The sequence below is a fragment of the Drosophila novamexicana genome, unplaced genomic scaffold (genome assembly GCF_003285875.2).
Source record: "Drosophila novamexicana strain 15010-1031.04,08,12 unplaced genomic scaffold, DnovRS2.1 tig00000024-arrow-pilon, whole genome shotgun sequence".
NCBI classification, from domain to species: Eukaryota; Metazoa; Arthropoda; class Insecta; order Diptera; family Drosophilidae; genus Drosophila; species Drosophila novamexicana.
The window spans coordinates 55,078-76,907 of record NW_020824768.1 but is presented as its reverse complement, the minus strand read 5'-3'; the positions used below and the strand labels follow the sequence as shown (position 1 = coordinate 76,907).

General features: G+C 42.6%; 3 protein-coding genes across 3 annotated transcripts in view; 2 read left to right on the top strand and 1 right to left on the bottom strand.

The window, feature by feature from the left end:
* The window catches only part of LOC115771277 (peroxidasin), a 42,764-nt gene extending 37,598 nt beyond the window's left edge, over window positions 1-5,166 (bottom strand). The window contains exon 1 of the mRNA XM_030716897.1: window positions 4,743-5,166. Coding sequence (XP_030572757.1) covers window positions 4,743-4,921 — 179 coding nt within the window. The 5' untranslated portion in view covers window positions 4,922-5,166. The remainder of the gene's footprint in view (window positions 1-4,742) is intronic.
* Window positions 5,167-7,894: 2,728 nt separating this feature from the next.
* On the top strand, window positions 7,895-10,301 carry LOC115771083 (uncharacterized protein KIAA1143 homolog). Its single transcript, XM_030716635.1, has 3 exons — window positions 7,895-8,178; window positions 8,260-8,416; window positions 10,093-10,301. Exons 1-3 carry the CDS (start codon window positions 8,071-8,073, stop codon window positions 10,281-10,283), a joined length of 456 nt encoding a protein of 151 aa, XP_030572495.1. The 5' UTR covers window positions 7,895-8,070; the 3' UTR covers window positions 10,284-10,301.
* Window positions 10,302-15,041: 4,740 nt separating this feature from the next.
* LOC115771082 lies at window positions 15,042-19,240 on the top strand. Its single transcript, XM_030716633.1, has 6 exons — window positions 15,042-17,756; window positions 17,825-18,097; window positions 18,168-18,425; window positions 18,486-18,665; window positions 18,735-19,113; window positions 19,174-19,240. The coding sequence occupies exons 1-6, from the start codon at window positions 15,063-15,065 to the stop codon at window positions 19,176-19,178; spliced, it is 3,789 nt and encodes a 1,262-aa protein (XP_030572493.1). The 5' UTR covers window positions 15,042-15,062; the 3' UTR covers window positions 19,179-19,240.
* Window positions 19,241-21,830: the final 2,590 nt, after the last annotated feature.

Sequence of the window (21,830 nt, the reverse complement as noted above, 5' to 3'; positions counted from 1 at the left end):
TGAGGAAAAGAAAAACATGGCTGTAGCCACGAATATATACACTTAATGGACTAGAAAATACTTTCTTCTGCTTATTTCATACATTTGCACAAAAAGCTGATATAATTTTTATCCATTTTCGAGCAAACTCCTATTTTAAATAAATATTAGCATTTAATGATAAGTTGTGTTAACGTAACTATTTGCTTGACCATGGGTGTAGATGTGCTTGAATATATATATTTAAAGTGTAGTATAATCAAGTATAATAAGCGAGTGCAGCTCTGAATACGTATATAGATATAGATATAGCCATATCTTATACAGCTCATGTGCTTGGCCCCATCTGCGTTTTATGTGTTAGCTATGCAAAAGCTGAGCAGGATGCAAAGGCGCAGGACCTCGCAGCATAATGACAAAGCAACTGGTCTGGCTACTAAGCTGCAACTTGAGCTCTATATATACCTCTGTATATATCTAGATATATATCTATCTATGTATAAATGCGCTCTAAATGCAACAGCACGAAATGAAATCAAGTGCATTTATTTAACTAGAGCAAAAAATGAAAACTAGAAATGCCTCAATGCCTGCTGTGTGTGTGGGTGTGTGTGCGGTGTGTGTGCGGTGTGTGTGCGGTGTGTGTGTGTGTGGTGTGTGCGGGTGTGGCATGTGTGTGTGTGTGTGTGGTGTGTGTGGGCGTGGAAGATGAATGATGCCAGCGACTGTGGCCGTTCTGCCTCCCATTTAGTTGCAAGTTTAGCAAAAAGTCAAAATGTTTGCGCTTTTGTATTCGCATCAACATTTTAGCAAATGTGTGTGCGGGTGTGTGTGCGAGTGTGTGTGTGTGTTGGAAAAGAGCAAGTGCTAAGCGCCGCAGCATTGGGCCAAAGCCATGTTTTTGGGTGAACAGCTTGAAAAGGAAAATTCTCGCATAGGCCCCAGCCTCGGCCTCGGCCTTTTCATGGAAAACTCAATTCTTGAATTAAAATTCACAATGGAAAACTCAATACTTGAATTGAAAAACACAACTGAATAATTGGCCAGCTGACATACTCAACATCTGCTCTACTAAAGACTTTTTCTCGAATATTATTTTTCCGTTTCACATCTTACTAAAAGATCTGTTGGCCCAGCCTCTTCCCTTCTGTCTCTTTCTCTCATTCCCTCTCTCTCCCACTCTCTCTCTCTCTCTCTCTTTCTCTTTCTCTGCATTTGCTTCATGTTTATTCAGCTCTTCATCGCGCACAGCTGAAGATTTACATGTGCAAAAAATAAATGTAAACAAATTTGTGCCATTAACAAAATTAAGGCGAACACATTCAAGAGCTTCTGATTAAAACTAAAGATTGCCCGACTACATAATACTACTTACATTATTAATCAAAAAAAAATAGCATAGTTTTTTCACTTATTCCCAAAAAAACACCAACTGAAAGTTAACTGAAATAGTTGGGTAAAGGTGGACTATAAACAAGATTTCACGACTGGAAAAGTTGCTTTTATATTTAGGATTGTTATATATGTAAGTGTATATGTGTGTATTACATATATATATTGCCAAGACTGTATGTATTACATATACACTATATATATCTATCTATCTGTATGTATATATAACATGTACATGTATATGAGTCTGTATATGAATCTGATATTTAAAAGCACCTTTGTCAGTTACATATATATTAATAAATTTATTTGTATTTTCTATTAATTATAAAAGTGCTCAAACTTTGGGGTTCCACTCTAAGATACCCTGTATCCCGCATAAACACTTTAGACAATCTGTCTCTTGACCTCTTGATGTGCATCTGGTATACGGAAATGTATAGGATACTCAGGCTTATAGATCCGTCAGGTTCAGAGAAATGTTGGCTGAGATTTATATGATACATAATAAGTATAATAGTTTTATAGTTCAACGCTCGGGATGGAAAATGCGGGTAAAAAGTTTAATAAACGAAAGTTTGATTTTGGTCTTCAAGATTCTCACCACAAGACTTCAAGATGGTATATTTCATTATATATGTATTTATGTCATATAAATAAGTATAGATTTTATACAAATCCTTCAATATTGAGTTTAAATGAAGCAAAGTAAATAATAGTACGAAGGCATATAAGTATTATATATGTAAATATGTGTGTGTGTGTATATGTATGGTCGAGTGTCTGTTAGTGTTTGTATGTATGTATGCAATTATGTATGTATGTATGCATGCATGTTTGTTTTCTAATACAAAACGCAGACCTTATTGTGTCGCTGTGCTGCAAATTTAAATAAAACGAATTTTTACCAAGTGCTCTCCTCCTCGATTCTCAAGAATTCAAGTAGGCCCTGCTGCCAACGGCCTGTGGAGTAGCTTAAGGCGGCGTAGGAGGAGGTGGAGCGGGTAAGTTAGTATGTATGTAGATGTATGTATGTAGAGGTATGTATGTATGTATGTATGTATGTAGATGTATGTATGTATGTATGTATGTATGTATGTATGTATGTATGTATGTATGTATGCATGCACGTATGTATGTATCTATGTATGTATGTATGTATGTATGTATGTATGTATGTATGTATGTAGATGTACGTATGTATGTATTTAATATGTACGTATGTATGTGTGTGTGCATGTGTGCATGTATGTAGGTATCCGGGCATGCATTCATACATGTACGCATGCATGCATGTTCGCATATATGCGAAACAAACATGCATATGTACATGCATGTACAAGCGGGCATATATGTATATATGCAAACTTAAAAGTTCACCCAACCAATCTATACATAAGACTTTTTTTTAATTGTAACAACAAAGCGTTTCAATTGAGATGCATATAGCCCGTTTGGCTGTCTAAAGTGCAGGGTATTGGAGATCGCAGCATGTGTCTGCCACAAGGGTCAGCGGGAATTGCATTTTAGTAATATATTATTTTGTTTTATGCAGGCAGGCTTTATGAACATGTGTTAGGCGTTGACTTTTTATAAACAAAAGGCACGACAGCAACAAATTGCTAGCATATTGTTGGGGCAGGGCCAGGGCCGGGGACAGGGGCAGGCATTGCAAATTGTGTTTATGTGGCACATTTAACTAAACAAAAAGTTGCTCTTTGCGGGAACTTTTAATACAAATGCAACAAATTAATTAAAGCTGCCACAAAATGAATAACAAATAGTTTTGAAAATTTCACAGCTCTTGTTGCAGTTGCAGTTGCTGTTAAATAATGCATGCACCACTTTATCTAAAATTAAGATTGATTGAAGTATACAAGTTTTATGTGCCACTCTTTCCCAATTCCTATAAATGTTTAGCAATGTGTTTGACAGATTGCTGAGCAATTGAAATGGGATTTATTTAAACATGTTGAGGGGGCTGAAGGGACTTCAAATTGCCATCAAAGGCTGGCATTGTACACCAAATAGCTACACTATGTTAAGCTTTTAGCATGCATCAATTTGGAAGGCATTAAAACATTAGAACTAAATTTTTCTAAGAACTCACAATGCTATTTTTCTTGGCAGGCTTTCATGTGCGTTGAACTAAATGCTTAGTTACATAATAATATATATTATCTTTTACTTTTTTGTGTTAAAATAATGTTTAATTAAAAAAACAAGTTTCCTAGAACCTGATCGCAGCGCCATCTAACGGGCGCATACGCCAAATGCTTGAACCCGAATTTAAAATTTATTTTTTACTTTTTACCATTGTTCGAATCTTAAGTCAAGCCTCAAAAACAAGCGAAACAAAACCCTAATTTTCTACAAAAATTGCTATTTTTGAACGAATCAGCTCGGATGCAAATATTATGATCCCCTTATCAAAAATCTACACACATTTAATTGCTGCCAGTTTTGGGTAAAGATAAAATAAGCTTTGCTTGTATATGAAATGTTCAAATTGTTTCAAGAATATTTAGGAAATGTATAAAAAAAAAGACAAGATATAATCTAAAGCCTGGGATCAGGAATCTGGAAGAGCAGTTTCACGAGCCGAGCCTATAGGCGGGAAGCTGGTTCAAACCCTTAGCCGAGCAACTGACAATTTCATTTGCATTTGCAGCCCTGTTTATAAAAGCTTGGCTTCTCTAAAATACTCAGCTTGCGTTCAACCAAAGTTGATCTTTTTCTTATCACGCGTTTCTTTTCGAAACTTCTGCTAAAATCATTCGAAAATTGAATTCTCGACGAATAAATAGGGAGAAATTCAGCTTGGACTGTTTTTGCAGTTGCCTTCCGGTGGCTGCCACAAGCAGGTGGTGGAGTGGGGGGCAGGTCGATCTGACGCATAAATATGCATATGCTCCACAAACATTTGCCAAGTTGCCCCCACCCAACCCCTTTCCGCACCACCCCCACATAGAAGTTCAGCCGAAATTCATGCGAAAGCTGCTGACATTTGGAAATAAATGCAGCGTCAGGGAAATATTTCGCATGCATACAAATCGCGACGCGGCGCGTTGCCTTGTGATAAATATACAAATTCCCGCGCTGCTGCCACAGTTAGACAACGTTTAATTGAGTCAACAGGCGGGACAGGAGGAGGAGCAGGAGGTGGAGGTGTGTGTGTGTGTGTGTGTGTGAGTGGAGGAGGAGTCATCAAATTAACGCTGGCAACGGGCACAGCTCGCAAGGAGAACGCGAGCACATTAAAAACTAATTTATGGATTTGCGAAAAGCCAAACTTGCGATGATTTATGCAAGCAAACCAGCCAAAACCCAAATCCCAGACCCTTAGACCCAACCCAAGCCCCACTACTTACAGCACTTGGGTGTCCTGCGGCAGCTCTGGCAACACTTTGAGTCGGGCGCGAATGCAGCGCACGGTGCGCGCGAGGCACGTGCAGCCGGCGGGACAGTGCACCCACTGGCCGGCTGTCAGCTGTAGAAAGCTGGCCAGGCACAGGCAGAGCACAGCCAGCGGCCAGAGCGAGTGCATCATGCTGATCAACCGAGCTGCTTGGAGTGTAACTCAAAACTGTCGTCGGGCAGGCAATTAAAATTGCCGCAGCGATAAAAACGGAACAGGCGGAAGTGGAGGCAGCGTCTAGTTGCACGATACAGAAGCCACTTAATTCTGGTCACTTATCTGGACGCGGACTAGCTCCAGTCGCACTCTCAGTTTCGTACGATAAGTCTGCGCTCGTATCGCAAATATAGTTACACTATATTTATCAATTTTTTTTTCGGAAACTTGATTTGAATTTTTTGAATATTTCCGTTAAAAGTAGAACGTTAAAACGCGCGCCTTGCAACTGCACGCGCCAAATGCCGACGAGCATCTGAAACGGACAACTGAACCGATTCCGTTTTGCCAGAACCGAAACCGTTACCGAACCGAGCAGCTGGCAGAGGCAGCGACAGCGGCAGAGGCAGCAGCAGCAGCAGCAGCCATGGCCGAGCAGCTGCAGCCGAGCCCGATTTCTGGCAGCAGCTGCCGCCGTCGCCGTCGCCGCCGCCGGATGCAGTTTGTGATAACATTTTCCTGAGGCGCATAGCTCAAGAGTCTTTTGATTTGCTCATGTGATTCCAGGGTGTGCGTGTGTGTGCGTGTGTGTGCGTGTGTGTGTGTTGTTTATGCGCTCCAAATAAGCTGATATGTAACTAAACACGTTTAACGGAGCTTTAGTCAAGGCCAACAGAAGCACTCGGATTGGAATCCTACGCGCAAAGCGATTAGAAACGGGGCAGCGCGATGGCCACTCGAGTTTTTTTCCAAATGTGCTAATCGGGAGTGCCAGACTGGGAGATGCCCTGTAGCCAGCCTCAAGAGGCCGCAACATCAATTCACGATTCTTTCTATGCATACATGTACAAAAAACACACATACACACAAGCTCGCAGCTTGGTTATGCATCTTCTTCCTTCAGCTATACCCTGTAGAAGATGCAGTCTTGTATAACTTTGCTGTTTTAAGTCCGATTCCTAAGAAATTTTCAGGGCCCAAATATAGCACCCAACTGTATATAAATACCAAAGCACAAGGCTCTACCTCCAAATATAGAATATTATCAATTTTGAGGGGTAGCGCTGGAAGATATCCAAAGAGTGGAATATTCTTAAGCTGTGTAATCTATACAATCACCTGCATACCAAGTTTGGTGTATCTAGCTCTTATAATCCTCGAGTTGTGCTTCAAAAACCAAATCTCAAAATCGATACTTATCGATATTATGAAAAGGTGAGCAGATGTTGAAGAAAAAATAAGAAACTTGTTTATTGTTGCTAGCATACGAGAATATAAACTTCAAATTCCATGTATCCAGCTTTTATAGGTTCAGAGATCGCCGCGTTTCAGCAACATATGTATATACTTTATGGGGTTGTATAAGTTTACAAACACATACTTAAAAAACATGATGCTCTTCTTAGCCTTTTTTTCCATGCGCTTAGGGTATAGCAACGCATCAAACATGCAACCAATATAGTAAAAAGTGCTTGTTGCTGCTGGACTAAAAGCTACCCTGTAACACAACATGAGCATAGCCAGACTATAAACGTTTTTATTGACGGTAAGAAATTTCAAGAAATATTTGCTTGCTTTAAGAAAACTCTATCACAACTTGTGCATTAAATGTAAGATAACTAGCTAGCTATTATACCCCAAACCGCTTTTTAAAGGGCATACAAAATGAAGCATACGCCGCGTTGAACTTCAGAGTTGCAGCCCATAAAATGTTTTGCGCTGCTCATTTTTAATGCAACGCTGAGAGTAGCACAAAAGTTGAGAAAGGGAGACAGAGAGAGAGAGGGAGAGAGAGGGAGAGGGAGAAGGAGAGCATACTGTGTGCACATTTGTGTGCACTCCATTTGGGCCTGTCGAACTTGTCGCTTTGGTGATAAGACGCGGAACCAAATTTAAAAGCTATCAATTTGATATTAGTTGAGGGAACAGCGCGTTGTGGGAACGCTTGCGAGATTTAAGCGCGTGCCAGGATGCAGCTGCAGATCCTTTACAGTTGTTGTTCTTATGCATATTTGTTGTTCTTCTTGTTGCTGTTGTTGTTGTTGTTGTTGGCAACATATGAGCCCCCCAGCATGAAATTCTCTAGTCTTCGTTTTCAATTTTTTTTACTGCTGCTTGCCGTTAAAGTTTTGAAATCAATTTACAGATGATTTATTATGTTGCGCGGCTGTGCGGGGTAAGGGGTGGGAGTCCTGCTGCCATTGCTGCATGCGACAACAGCGGACGTTGATGAATGCCGCCGTGTATTGTTGGGCTGTCAGTTTTGATCAAAATTCGTTTCGGGGCATCGAATTGCAGGTGAAGTGGAAAATTTGCAAGTTATGCGACAGCTTCATGTGCCCCCTTTTTTTTGCTCTGCTGTTGGCGGCACAGGCAGCAGATAGCGCGTCGGTGATTTGGCAGCGGAATTCAGTAAATTGACTGCACGGCAATGCGGGAGCTGCTGTGGGAATTGCTGCAGCTGACTGACTGCAGATAGAAAGCAATTGTGGGGCAAAAAGTGCCTTGTGCAAAGTTCGAATCAAATACCATAAAATTCAGCTTTAAATATTAAATTACAAGAATACCTAAATACATATAGGAGCAATTCAGACCTAACATTTCATGCAATGCCAAAATGTATAATTCACACAATTTGGCTGCTATTTAAAAGACCCAACGACGCAAAGAAATCATAGCATTCAAAAAGTAACTGCTAGTTCATGATGTCGCTCATTCACAATAGCAGCCCTTCAAATTTGTTTGGCGCCACCATTAAATCAAATATGGCGCTCATGCGCAGTGCAGAAACATCGTCTTAGGAACAGCTGATTGTCAATGCTGTTATCGATAGTACACAAAACGATAAGTAATATATTGAAGCATGAATATGAGTAAGATTTTTAACAGAAATCTGGCAAATATAAAGAAAATTAAAGCAATATACTTGAACGGAAATAATAAGTGCACGAAATTAAGTTTTTGCCTTTTTTTGGAACAATTTAATACTGATGAAAGCGCGTTTTGCAACACTGCAGCAACAGCGGTCGACACTGACAATTGAACGGCGGCAATCAAAATAGAAAGAAAAACCAACTGGAAAGCATTAAAGAAGCAGGATTTTCTATACGTATGTGTTCTTTGCTATGTCCAAGCGCAACAATATAACCTACGTGAAGCCACAGGAACCCAGTTTTTTGGCCAAACTCAAGGCGGAAATCGGCTACAAGGAGGGCCCCACCGTCGATACAAAGGTAAGCTATTGCCGCTGCCGTTGTCGTTGAGCCAAAACAAAGTGCCTCGCTCATGCTCAGCTTTGTTGCAAATAAAAACAGCGCCAGAAAGTCGAGGAACGCGACCAGAACCAGGACGACTACGATTCCAGTGAGGAGCGGCCCGAGCGTGAGGACGAAAAGCCACAGATTGTGGTCCTAACGAGTGGGGATCTTACGGCTGACGAGGTGGCCCTCGAGCAGCAGCGCATAGCGAAAGGTATGCACACACACACACACAAACGTACACGTGCTGTGTACTTGTATGTGTATATATTTTGTGAGTGTGCATTTGTATGTGTGTATGCGTGTCGGTGTGTGCGTAGGTAGGATGTAGTTATCGTCTGTGGCAGTTTGGCTTTCAGTTCAGTTGAGTCAGAATCGAGCGTCGGTCGCGCGGTCGCTTCCACGCTTCTTTCACGCTGCCACTTTCTGCCCTATACTACACTGTGTATGTACATACATATATATATATATCTGTTCGTGTGTGTGTGTGTCTGTCTGTCTGTGTTTGTTTCTTTGCGCGCGTGTGTTTGTGTGTTTTTGCAATTGAAATTTTGAAAATTTATATGAAACATAAACAAAATGCAAACGAAATACGCAAAAGTGCAGCTAACCGTACGACAAATAACGCCGCGCTCTATATTTTAAAATTTTGCGGGCATTTCGAAGTGCTTGAAATTTTTTTTCAACTCGCTTTTCGATTTCTGTTTGTGGTGTGTGCAAAAATTATTGTTGCATTTTCCAACAATGCGCTCGTCTTTTGTTTTTGCTCAATGAAAAATTCTTTTTCATGCCCAACTTCAATTCTAACCTCGAAAATGTGTCTTATTTGTGGGCGGGGGGAAGGGGAAGTTTTAAGTTCTGTGTGCCACGCCCGCAACGCAACACACCGCCCACTGGCGTCTCTATGGCAGCAGTTCCAAGTCCCGTTCCAAACGCCCTTTCCTTTGGCTTCGATTATTGCAATTAGTGTGGCACTGCCAGCGGAGCACCCTCATGCACACTAATACACAGGCCAGCACACACACACACGCGCACACATACATATACAGCTGGCGTAAAGCATACACACTGACATTTTCATTGGGGCTCCGCTAAAGCGGAGCATATGATGAAAATCATAGCCAAAGCGGAGCACACGATAAAGCAGCCGGCCAGAGAAGTTAACAAATAACGGCGACCCACAGCCGCCGTCGCCGTCGCTGCCATCGCAAAGCCAACAACAGCTGCCGCTCTGTTGCTGTTGCCGTCGCCATCGTCGTCATCAACCCGCCGCCACCGCTGCCGCTGCTGCTGTTGTTGCTGTTGCTGCTGTCAGAAGGCCCGCGCAGAAAATCGGGTGAAAACGTGCGAAAGAATGAACGAAGCAGCAAAACGGGAGAGACAATGATGAACGAAACAGGCGAACAAAAAGAGCACGGCAAGTGGCTTGACGACGATATACATATGTATGTGTGGATGTATGTGTATGGTCGAAAGGGGGCAGCGTGGTGTGCGGCGGCGGCGGCTGCGGCAGCGGCAGCGGTAGCCACTGTCTTCTGTCTGTCCGATGGAGCACTGCAAAGCGTTAAGCTGAGGGGATGAGCAGCTGTGGGAGGGGATGGTGCGGTGGTCGGGACGTTGCGTTGCAAAACTAGGAAAACGCTTGCAACGGGCGAGACATAAGTAAAATCTTTGCTATCTCATTTGTGGGCGGGCGCTGGCGGAATAGGGCGTGTTTGCTCTTGCTGTTGTTGTTGTTGTTGTTGTTGCATGTGGGGGCGGTTACAGCCAGGAGTTGGGCACTTGCAGCAGCTGCCCGTGTGGCACAGTTATGTGTGTTGAAAGAGTTTTATGCTATTTTATGGGCTTTTATTTTGTTTTTTTGCTAATGACCAATTACTCGCATTGCAGAAGAAGCTGAAAGGCCCGCGGATTTAAACCAACCCATTGTATTTAAGCAGCGCGTCAAGCAGCCCAAAATCCAGCCGGAGAATAAAACTGAGAAATCTCCGAAAGCAAAGGATAAACGCAAAAAGTCCAAGCCAAGCAGCAAACTGTCATTCAACGAGGACGAGGAGGACGCCGAAGCAGTCGAGGATTAAAGCTCATAAAGTATCTATTATCCGTCAATTCGATTTGCCGTATCTTCAACCGGGCAGCCTCTTTGTATGGTTGTCCCCAGTGAATGGTTAGGTGAGCGCTTAAATCTTGCACACACACACACAAACACACATACACTCGTACACACATACATGCATACAAGCACATACATACACATATATTCATATAAAAAAACTAAACTGCGCACTTAAAATTTGCCTATAAAATACGTTACACATACATACATATATATATATATGTAAGTATTACGTGCGTGTACTTCATACATATATATGTCTGTGTGTGTGTGTGTGTGTGTGTGTGTGTACATGTACATGTAGTTGCATATGTGTATGTAAATGTATATGCATATGTAATGTATTGATTAACGTGGTTAAGTTGTTTTCTATAAACTCTTTATTGGGATTTTTAACTCTTTTGATATAATTTAAACATATTTTTTTTATCAAATAATTATTTGAACTTGCTAATTGAACTAATTAAAACTCTAATTTTGAAATTGGAGTGAAAACTAACTAACGTAACGGTACAATAATTGAACTTGAAAATGTAACTAGAAACAATCGAATAATCCAATTAGCACACTTTAAACAGTTATCAGTTTTTATGAGCAACAACTTGCGATGAGTCCAATCTATGTTTATTGTATTTATGTTTCAAAACATCTAAGCTCGGTTCCAGTTTTCAAGAAGATCTTAAGCTTAGATTGGGCTTTTCCAACACTGAATTAACTCCAAATCTAAACTTCCTCATCATACGCTAAAAAATTGCAAAACACATAAATTCATCATCTTTTTCTGCGAAATATGATACGGCCTGCAAATATAGAAGCAAATATATTTACATATATGCATTCAAGTACCTTCATAATACACACATATATGACATATAATACATATATTCATCAAACATATGTATGCCATATTTACATAAAGTTGTATTTCACACAAATCGCATCCTTGAAGATAGTTTCGAATTGTTGCAATACTTGAATATCTTTTATAAAATGTCATAAATGTGATAACTTTTGATAAAGTGCAGTTAACGTTTTAGCCACATATTTTGAAACTAGGCCTCATAATAACATATACAATTAAATTGGAATACAAGTTCTTGATTCCTGGCCGATTCGATTAGTCCTTTGTTCGATTACACAAATTGTAATTGGGATAATTCGCCCAACTTTCTTTCTGCCAAGAGAAATTACAACATGATGTACATACATACATACATACATATATATTTATTTAAATGTCGTGTTCTTATAATGTTACAGCATAAGGTTATTGCTATAAAGGTCATAGACAGGGACTCTTTAAATGTTATCAACTAACTTTATGACTTTGACCTTCAGCTGGGACATTTAGATACCTCTCAGATTTGAACCTCGTTCTCGTAATTCAGTTTTCCTACTTTCTTCCCGCCTCTGGCCTAAAGAAATATATCGTGAAAAGTTAGTCCCTCAAAGTCCTAGTCCTTTGGATAAAAGAAGCACGTCCTTTATATAGTCCAATATATAGAATAGTTTTTATATACAAATGTAATTGCAATGCTTGCTTTTCAATTGTAAATGTCCTTTACAAAATCTGTTGACAATTAGCTAAAATATCTGCAAGGTTCTTTTCTCAGAAATTGTATCTAAAATTCGCTTGACAACCGGCGACACACACACACACTCACACACACACACACAGAGAAGAGAAAAGGTCACGTGTATGTATAACATAAAGTTTTGTTATCGTTTCATAATATATACATACATACATATGTATATATGTACATATGTATGTATTATTATACCGATAGTTGGTGGTTCTTAATGAATCCCGTGCGGCGGTAGGCGAATGCCAACTTCTACCAGTTGCTGATCAACGGGGGTGAGAAGCGGGTTACTTTCAAAATTGTACTTGCATATAGACCAAATCAGACCCACACACATAGATATATACGCATGCATACATACATAGGCACGCACACATGCATGCAAACATCGCATTCAGCTTACATACGTTCATACACATAGACATACTTATATAAGTATACATACATATGTATGTTTGTATGGATGTGTACGTATTATATTGGCCCATAGCATGCGAGAGCGATAGAGAGAGTGGGTGAGAGCGAGAGAGCAGTAACGTAATCTGAAATAAGTTGGGAAAGAAGAAGAAGCATCAGCAGCGCCAGCAGAAGTATCGTGATGAGTATACAGTTTTAAAACTTACAGACGGGGCAATCGCCGCTTTGCCTATGCTTACACTTCATATATGTATACATGTGTGTGTGTGTGTGTGTGTGTGTGTTTGTCAGTTTGGAGAAGCGCTCAATGTTGGCCTGGTTTAGAGTTGTAACTAATCATTGCCAGTAATAAGCAGCATTATCAAAAGATTGTTATCCGGTTGCGCGCGCTATTTTCAAATTTTTGCGCGTCGCAGATACCCATGCAAAAAAAAATCCATCAAACACGCCGGCAACTGCGTCGACATATACGTAAAACGACAACACAGGCACCAATGCCGTTTCATTTTTGTTTTGTTCATTTCGTTCGTACGCGCGGTACAATTGTCAAATTTGTTTTTCCCTCCCATCCATCCATTCACATGGGCGCGCTCCAATACTACGGCAGTAACGAACACACACGCACCCATACACTTATCGCAGTGACAACGATTCGCTTGCGCTTCACATTGCCATTCGCTATTTTTGAGCGTAACACCTCTGACCAGTTCTCTCTGGTCGCTCTCTTGAAGCGCCACATGCACGTTGCCAAAATTGGCGCCTCGTCGATAAAAATTGACTTGTAGATCTTTGTGTGTTGCCAGTGATATGAAAGGTGTACACTTTATTTGTAGTTTTATATCATTGATTTACAGCTGCACCAGTTGCAATATGCCATAAATACTAATTGCCATTTAATCGATTGTTCGATAAATTTGGCGCGCGCCGTTTTTCGGGTACACATGCAACCCTGCTTGCCGGGCTGCCGCCCATGCAACTCTGTGTTTGTAGCGACGTTTTTCGCTTTTTTCCGCTTCCATTTCCAGTTTGCCTTGTTGTTGCCCCCGTCTATCGTCCGTTTGTCGCGCTTTAGCATAGCGTTCTTTTTTTTCGCTTTCTGTATGTGTGTGTGCGCTCCAGAATCAAGAAAAAAATTGTTGTGCGTTCGGCAAAAAAGATCCTTTATTTTTTTTGTATTTGTTTATCATACTGATTATCGTTTTTAATTGCCACAATAACAACAACCTGCCACTGCCATTAAAGTGTGACGTAAAATGTAAATTGTAAGTTTGTGTGATTCTCTATATGTTTGAATTGTGTGTTTGTTATTGTGTTTGAAGCGCGGCTGTTGTGCAAAAATTAAGGAATTTGGAAATGCCTATTTGCAACTTGTCTAAAAAATATTGTTCACACCATAAAGACACTAATACGCTCACGCATACACCAACACAGCGACATACTCGCACTCACACACACACACACGTACACAAGCGCAAAACACGCTCCTGTACCCACCCGTACTCCACTCCACGCCGCCGCCAGCTACAGCCACAGCAGCAGCAGCAGCGAGCCACAGCCAACCAACAACCAACACCGCAGAACCAAAGCCAACGTCGTCGTCGTCATCGTCGTCGTCGCCGCCGTCGTCGTCTCACCGGCCGTCTGTCCGTTCGTTTGTCTGTTTGTCCGTCCCAGCGTCTGCGTGTCCGTTTGTATCTACATACATACATATATAATTATATATGTATGTGCATGTGCTTGCATGTATGTGTGTGTGTTGTGTGTGTGTTTGTATGTATATATATAGATTGTACATGCATGTTGTGTGTGTGTGTGCTCGTTTTGTTGGTGCGCTTTGTATGTATGTAGGTGTGTGTTGTCTGTTTGTATGTCAATCGTGCAGTTGCTGTGTGCTCGGTAACTGCTCGTCTGTATGTATGTAACAATATATATGTACAAATATATATTTATATATATATGTATAAACATTTATGTATATATATATGCAAGTATATATGTTTGTTTATGCAACACAGTATATATTTACATACTATATGGCTATGTACATATATAAATACATTGTAACAAGCCTTGCAGAATTACGTTTTTATGTTATTACATACATACATATGTACATAATTACATACATACTTAGATGGTATACATAACTGCCAGCAATAAAACACTCGTACAATTATGTACATCTGTCGATATTCATAAATATATATATATTTATTTACATACATACATTTTAAATTGTATTTTAGTTTTAATCCAATATGGCAGCCATTTTGTCTCAATTAACTCTTTTTTGGTTTTTGCTGCCCCTTTGTTTGGTGGAGGGGGGGGGGGGGGTGGTGGTGTTGGCAGGTGGAGCCTAGAGGGAGGGCGGGTTTAATTCACCTAGATTTCAATTTTCTTTGCTTTATAGTTGTTTTTTTTTTTTGTATTTTTGGCAATTGTTGTTTTTTGTGCTCTATTTGATTAATTTTCTGCAAGTTTGCGCATTTTTTCCAATTCTTCTTTGGCCTGCTCTTTCGTTGATATTTACGCTTTGTTTTCCTTTCCTATGTGCCCAATATTTCCCAGTTAACTTTGGATAAAGCTGTAAAGCTTATGAAACTTATCGATTTACAAGGAAGTGAGGAAATTAATCAAAAGTTGTTTATCGATCTCCTATTTGGCAGGCATCCTCGAGAACAGCAGCGACATTTATCGACCAAGAGGCACATTCCAAAAACAACAGAACAAAGCAACAACAAATGACTGAAGTCGACGTCGTCTTGCCGGAGGGCGTTGCCGAGCCCACAACCAAACTACTTGCCAAAGCAGCAGCAGCAGCAGCGAGGACGGCAGCAAACGAAGACGACGACGACAACAGCAGCAGCAGCGCAGCAGAGCCGCAAAATGAACAGAAGACCAACTCCAACACAGACTTGGAGCAGAAGGAGGAGGAGCAGCAGCAGCAGAAGCTAAAGCCCGTCAAGGATAAGGAAGTGGATGCAGTGATAGCCTCCGACAAGCTGCTCTTGGATGGCAATAGTAACAGCAACAGCACCAGCAACGATGATAGCAAGCTTGATGGCGATGCTGCATCTAAGCCGGCGGTTGAGTCCATGGACGTGGATGACACCGAGGAGGGCGACTCACAGATAACCAGCTCCAGTTCCACAGAGAACGGCAATAGCAAAGAGCCAAAGCTGGATGGCGAGATCGATGAAGACGAAGATGCGGAGGAGGAGGAGGAGGAAGAGGTGACCACCAATGGTGATCATGAGGAAGCTGACGATGAAAAGATTGGCAGCACTGCCGAAAACAGTTGCGACGCCGAAGATCCGCTTGGCGCAGCCACAGAGCCCGCAGCGGAGCAAGAGGAAGAATTGGTGGACGAGAAGAAAAGCCTTGAAGATGCAGACGATCTGGAAGAGGAGGAGGAGGCGGAGGCCGAAGAGGAGGGTAGCCAGCAAAGCGGCACAGCCAAAACAGTAACCGACTCGGAAGCAGAAGCTATGCACACCGAGGAGGATGAAGTGGACGAGAAGAAAGAGATCCCACTAAATGGCTTCACGCAAAGCCCAAAGGGTAAGGAAGCTGCTGCTGCTGCCAAGCCCAACGGACAGGCAACCGCAGCTGAAACTCGGAAAAGCAATGACAACAACGACGAAGATGACGCCGGCGGCGTGGTTAATCTGGACGAGGACAGTGATGAGGAAATGGCCGATTTGACTGAGCGAAAGGCGCCTCCAGCCTCGGCGGCCAAGCCACGAACAACGCCCAGCAAGGCAAAAGCCACGCCAGCAGCAGCGGTTGCCTCAAGCGGCGCCGAATCCTCAGACGATGCGGTGCTCATTGCCTCCGATTCGGAGTCGGAAACGGGACAAACAGCAGCGCTGCCACCGCCAAGTAAGAAATTGGCGCCCGCCGTGAAGGCAACACCAGCACCGCCACCGCCGCCAACAGCAGCCGAGCAGGACGACGACGATGACGATGATGACTGTGTGGTCATTGAGGATGATACACCGCCAAGTATTTCGCCTAGCGATCAGGCACTGAACAAGCGCAAAAGCGAACTGGACGACATGCAGCCGAACAGCAAGCGACAGCGCAGCTCCACGCCCTCCACTCTGGGTGCAGGTGTCGGGATCGGCCTTGGCCAGTTGACCATCAAGGATGCGCGCACCCTAATGCCGCACGAAGCGGGGCCAACGGGACCAGGCGGCTCGGCTGTTTATCCGGTGACCATAACCAATGCCGTAACCGGCGTGGCCACAAATCTGGGCAATACGCCGCCCAAACTTGTGCCCATGGCAGGTGTGGCCGGTGTGGGTGGTACAGTGCAGCTGACACCATCGACGCTCTCGCTGACTGCCGCCGGACTGCCCAGCATGACGAATAACGCGAATCTGTTGCCAGGCCTAACGGACGACATGTTTGTGCTGGAGGCGCCCTCGTTTATTGTGCCCTACATATACGAGAAGCCGCCCAATGACAACATACGCGAGGTCATCAAGGCGATTGAGACAAAGTATGCGCTTTCGCCGGAGGATTTGGCTGTGGCGGACAAAGTGGACGAGTTCGATATGATGACCGAGCAGAACAAGGAGGACAAAAGCAGCGCAGACGGCCCGAATGCGGGCAAAAAGAAAAAGAAGCAGGGCGACGATGAGTCCTGGTCCGAGCAATCCGATGAGGATGACGACGAGGACGATGACGATGACTCCGAGACGGGTGTGCGCACCAAGGTGCTAATCAAAGAGGCCAACGATGATCTGACCGCACTCAAGGGTGCCATTAAACCCGCCGCTGCTTTGGCCGCCTCCGGCGGTGTCGCGTCCAACACCGCCGCTAAGCCCGGTCAGGAGAACTACTTTGAGAGTCCGTTGGGTAAATTCTTTATGGACATTGGTGTTGGCCTCGTGCAGGAGTATGTCCAGGCGGATTTGTTGCGCCTGCAGAAGCGCAAGATGCGCAAATCCCTGTCGCGAGATCCCAAGGACTTTGAGATGGCCATCAATGCGTTGAGCGGTAATCTGCAGGCGTCGAAGACGAAAAATGCACCCTTTAAGTTCACGATGAAGCGCTGCGAGTTCTGCAATTTCAAATCCGAGTCCGCGCTGTCCATGGCCAATCACTATGAGACGCCGCACATGAACGGAGTCCTGTACAAGTGCAATTTTTGCACATTCGAGATACGCAACGCCACAGAAATCGTTTACCACATGGAGGCGGTGCACAATATCAAGGCGCGCCTGATCAAGCCGCTGCCGTATCATCAGTGCCCGAACTGCGGCTTTGAGGATAATGGCAAGGCGAAATTGGCCCGCCATCAGCCTGTCTGCGCCAAGAAGTTCCGGCCGGAGCTGAATCTGGCGCCGCCCAACGATTGGGAAGCGCCCGCCAAAATACCGCGCATCAAGCCGCGACACGGACTCGTCGGCACAGCCACCGCCTATCAGGTAAGCTACATAATATAATAAATTCCGTCAGATGACAAACACTTAACATTTCATTGATCTCTTTCCAGGCGATGGCAGCGCAGGCGGCGGCGCAGAAGGCAGCACTGGCGACCATACAACAGCAACAGGCCGCGGCACAGGCACGCAACCTGCAGGCGGCAGCGCTTGCGGCACAAAATGCGGCGAAGATGCGACAGCGAGCACCGCAGATGCCCAAGGCAATGCCCAATGCCAACAGCATGGTGAGGAATCCTGCGCCCGTACGCGGTGCCATCGGCGCCGGCAATGCGGCTCTCTCGCTGCCGAACAGCTATCAACTGGCCGCCGGACAGCTTGTGCAGGTTAGTTTGTGAAATCAGTTTAAGAATTATTTCACATATCTAACGACACGCATGTTTTCCCAAATTGCAGCAAGCATCCAAGAAGCCAATTGCGGGTCAGCCGAGCATCTCAATAACGCCACTACCTCGACAAAGTGCCGCTGGCAACAATGCGTCCGCTGCCTCGTCCAGCAAAGTGCAAACGACGGCGGCGGCGGGCATGAAGCCCGGCCAGAGCCCCAGCGGCGGCAACAACAAGGCGCAGTTTGTCATCTGCGAGATATGCGATGGCTATATCAAGGATCTAGAGCAGCTGCGCAATCACATGCAGTGGATGCACAAAGTGAAGGTACAGTTGGGAGCTTGCAAAATTGCCAGAAATTTTCTTAACTTTTGCTTATTTTTGCAGATCCATCCCAAGATGATCTACAATCGTCCACCATTGAATTGCCAGAAGTGCCAGTTCCGCTTCTTCACGGATCAGGGCCTGGAAAGGCATTTGCTGGGCTCCCACGGCCTGGTCACCAGCTCTATGCAGGAGGCGGCCAACAAGGGCAAAGATGCCGGTCGTTGTCCTGTCTGTGGCAGGGTAGGTTTTGTAAATAATTCTATATATTTAAAGACTCATTTTTTAAACGAAATTGCAATTGATTTGTAGATGTACCAATGGAAGCTACTGAATCACGTATCGCGCGATCATCATATGACCCTGAAGCCCGCACATTTATCCTACAAGTGCACCGTCTGCACGGCCACCTTTGGCATGTACAAACAGTTTGAGACGCATGTGTATACTGCGCACAGCACTGTGGCCAGAAAGGCAATGGATAGCAAGAAAAATAGCGCACAGTCCAGCGGCGGCGGCAGTGGTGGAGCGGGCGGTGGTGGTGGCGGCGGCGGCGCAGGCATGACGCGTAATTCATTGGGCGCCGCCAATGAATCCCTGCTGAAGCCGCTGAAGATCAACGATGAGATCACGATCATACCACAGCCCGCATCGAAGCCACGCATCACAAATATGGAGAGTCATGTCATAGGCAAGTCGAAGACGAAGCGAACCACCAAAAATACCAGCTAAATAAATACCCTATTTGCAGATTAAACGGCGCATTGGATGAACCAAAAAAACAAAACAAAAGAAATGAATTAACAGAAAAAAAAAAACAAACCTAATCTCGCATAGATTTTGCTGCAGCATTTTGGCCGCTGGCGCGTTAAGATTAGTTTTTATTTGATTTTAAGGCTGCGCCGAGGCGATCGTCTAAAAAAATATATATCTATGATTTGTTAGTAAGCCAGAACTGTATAAAGCGAGCGTAAAGGGAATTTTAGTAAAACCACAAAGCAACCTAAACCTAAATATACGTCGATCATTAAGAGAAAAAGTTACCGCTTAACAGACACAGATACACACCCACACACTTATGATTAATCAGATACACACACACATTAACGGATATAGATACAGATTTCAGATTCTAGTTACGGTTTAGTTGATATATATATGTACGTTGGAGTGTGCACATAAGTTGAAATTGTAGCTACTACTAATAAACACAATTACCATACCATGCATAATTTACACACACACACACATACATATAAGCACACACCCACACACATATACATATATATATATTTTAAAAGAAGCCGCTAGAGCGCATCGTCTACATGACTATGTAAATTAGTTAAAAACTAAATATTATTTATATTATATACGAATACAAGTATCTAAATGTGCGTTGCAGTATGTACATATTAATACACACACACACACACGAACACCAACAAGACGCCATGGCTAATCGAATTTGATATCGATATACGTGGCTATCGCTTATCGATGAGTCGTGCGTAAAGTTGTCAAGCGCCATGCTTATGGCATGCAGCATGTGAGGTATAGTGGGAGGGCGGGGGCGGGTTATAGCTCCCAAGGTTTTTGCGGGTGCGGGAGGGGGACAATCGATATTTGCGATTCGGGGTGGGTTCTCTTATCTGATCTGAGACGTTCAACAATTTTATTTTGCGTGTACAAGTTTAAACTTATATTTATATATATATATAACATTATATCTATTAATATAAAATATATCATCTACTAGTGCGTAAGAAACCATGTACTACAGTTAAAAAAAAAACAACAACTAAAACAACACAAACAACAAACAAACCAACAAATGAAAATGAGAAAAATTAAAAACTAGTTAATATAAAATCGAACAAGATCTTTATTATATAAAATCAATAGATCTCGAAACTTGGCTAACTATTTTAAGGCATATTTATCTGACCCATCTAAGGACTGTACATAGCCAACTTTTTTTTGTTAAGCATTTATTATGGTTTGTTTGATTAATATAGAAAAATATCTGTATATTGAGCTATCCAGCAAAAGTTTACCAAAACCTTTGCTATATCATAAAAAATGTCGACTTCAATGTTTGTATCGCATCAAATTTGTACGTTAAACAAGAGTTCTTTCCCGCCGGAAGTGCACGACTAGGAGATATACTGAAGCTTCTTCCAACACTTCGCGCTACGAAAGATCCGAGATGTGTAACGTTATATAGAAGCTACATGTCAAATATGTTGACTCTAGAACTTAAAACCTTAAAGATTTGCTCGAAAAACAGATTTTTGTTATCGATTCTAATCGATTTTTGGAAATGTGGCAAGCTATCGATTATCGGAAACAAACTAGGAGGACCGACTTTCAAAATTGCAGTCTATAGCTCTCTCATAGGTTCGGAGAGCGACGCCTTCATTTATGCAGACACTGACATAGCTAGATCGAGTCGGCTATTGATGCTGATCAAGAAGATATACACTTAATGGGCTCGGAGATGCTTCCTTCTGTATATCGTATATCAGATTTTATTCAAACTAGCATTTTGTACGAAGCCGGCGTATAAGTATTATAAATGTGTCTGTTTGTGTGTGTGTGCGTATGGGCGTGTGTATGTTTTAGTGTATGTATGCATTTATGTATACATGTATGTATGTATGCATTTATGTATACATATATGTATGTATGCATGACCAAGCTTATTTTTCGCAGTGCTGCAAATTTAATTGAAACGAATTTTCTACGAAGTGCTCTACTCCTCGATTCTCAAGAATTCAAGTAAGCTCTGGAGTTTTTCATGCTTAGCTAGTAGAGTAGTGATTTTTTTGCCACAGATGCCGCATCCTACTTTGGTTCTATGCAGAAATGAACCCGAAGAAATTTGTTTCAACCTACCTTCATGTTGTAGACATACATCCAGCAGTTTCGAGGCCCAGGAATCGCCAATTTTTAGTTTAAAAATATGGTTTACCATGGGGCATAAAATCAATCTCAGGGGTTGCCTGGGAGCAATTGTTTTTTGTTTGCTTAACTGATATTAGTTGTTGATGTGGACTGTGAATCAAATTATAAAAATAATGCAATAGTTGAATATTTTTGTTCAGTCTGTATTTAATTATAGCATATATTAAGCATTTATTGCACAAGAATGCGAAAAATGAATTTGGCCTCAAAACTGGTCAATTATTATTGAGAGTGTAAAAAAACAACAACAACAACAACAAAAACATTTGTATAGTATATAATCTTCCAGTTTTCCGAGTTGTTCTAGACCGGAAAGAAAGTTAATGCGCCATGCTCATGGCTTTCATACAGGTAAACATGTGTTTAGCTATTTATATATATGAAATATGCAAGTTTTTTTTTTTTTTTAATCATTCGAGGGCAGGTGAGAAGTGGATGGAAAGC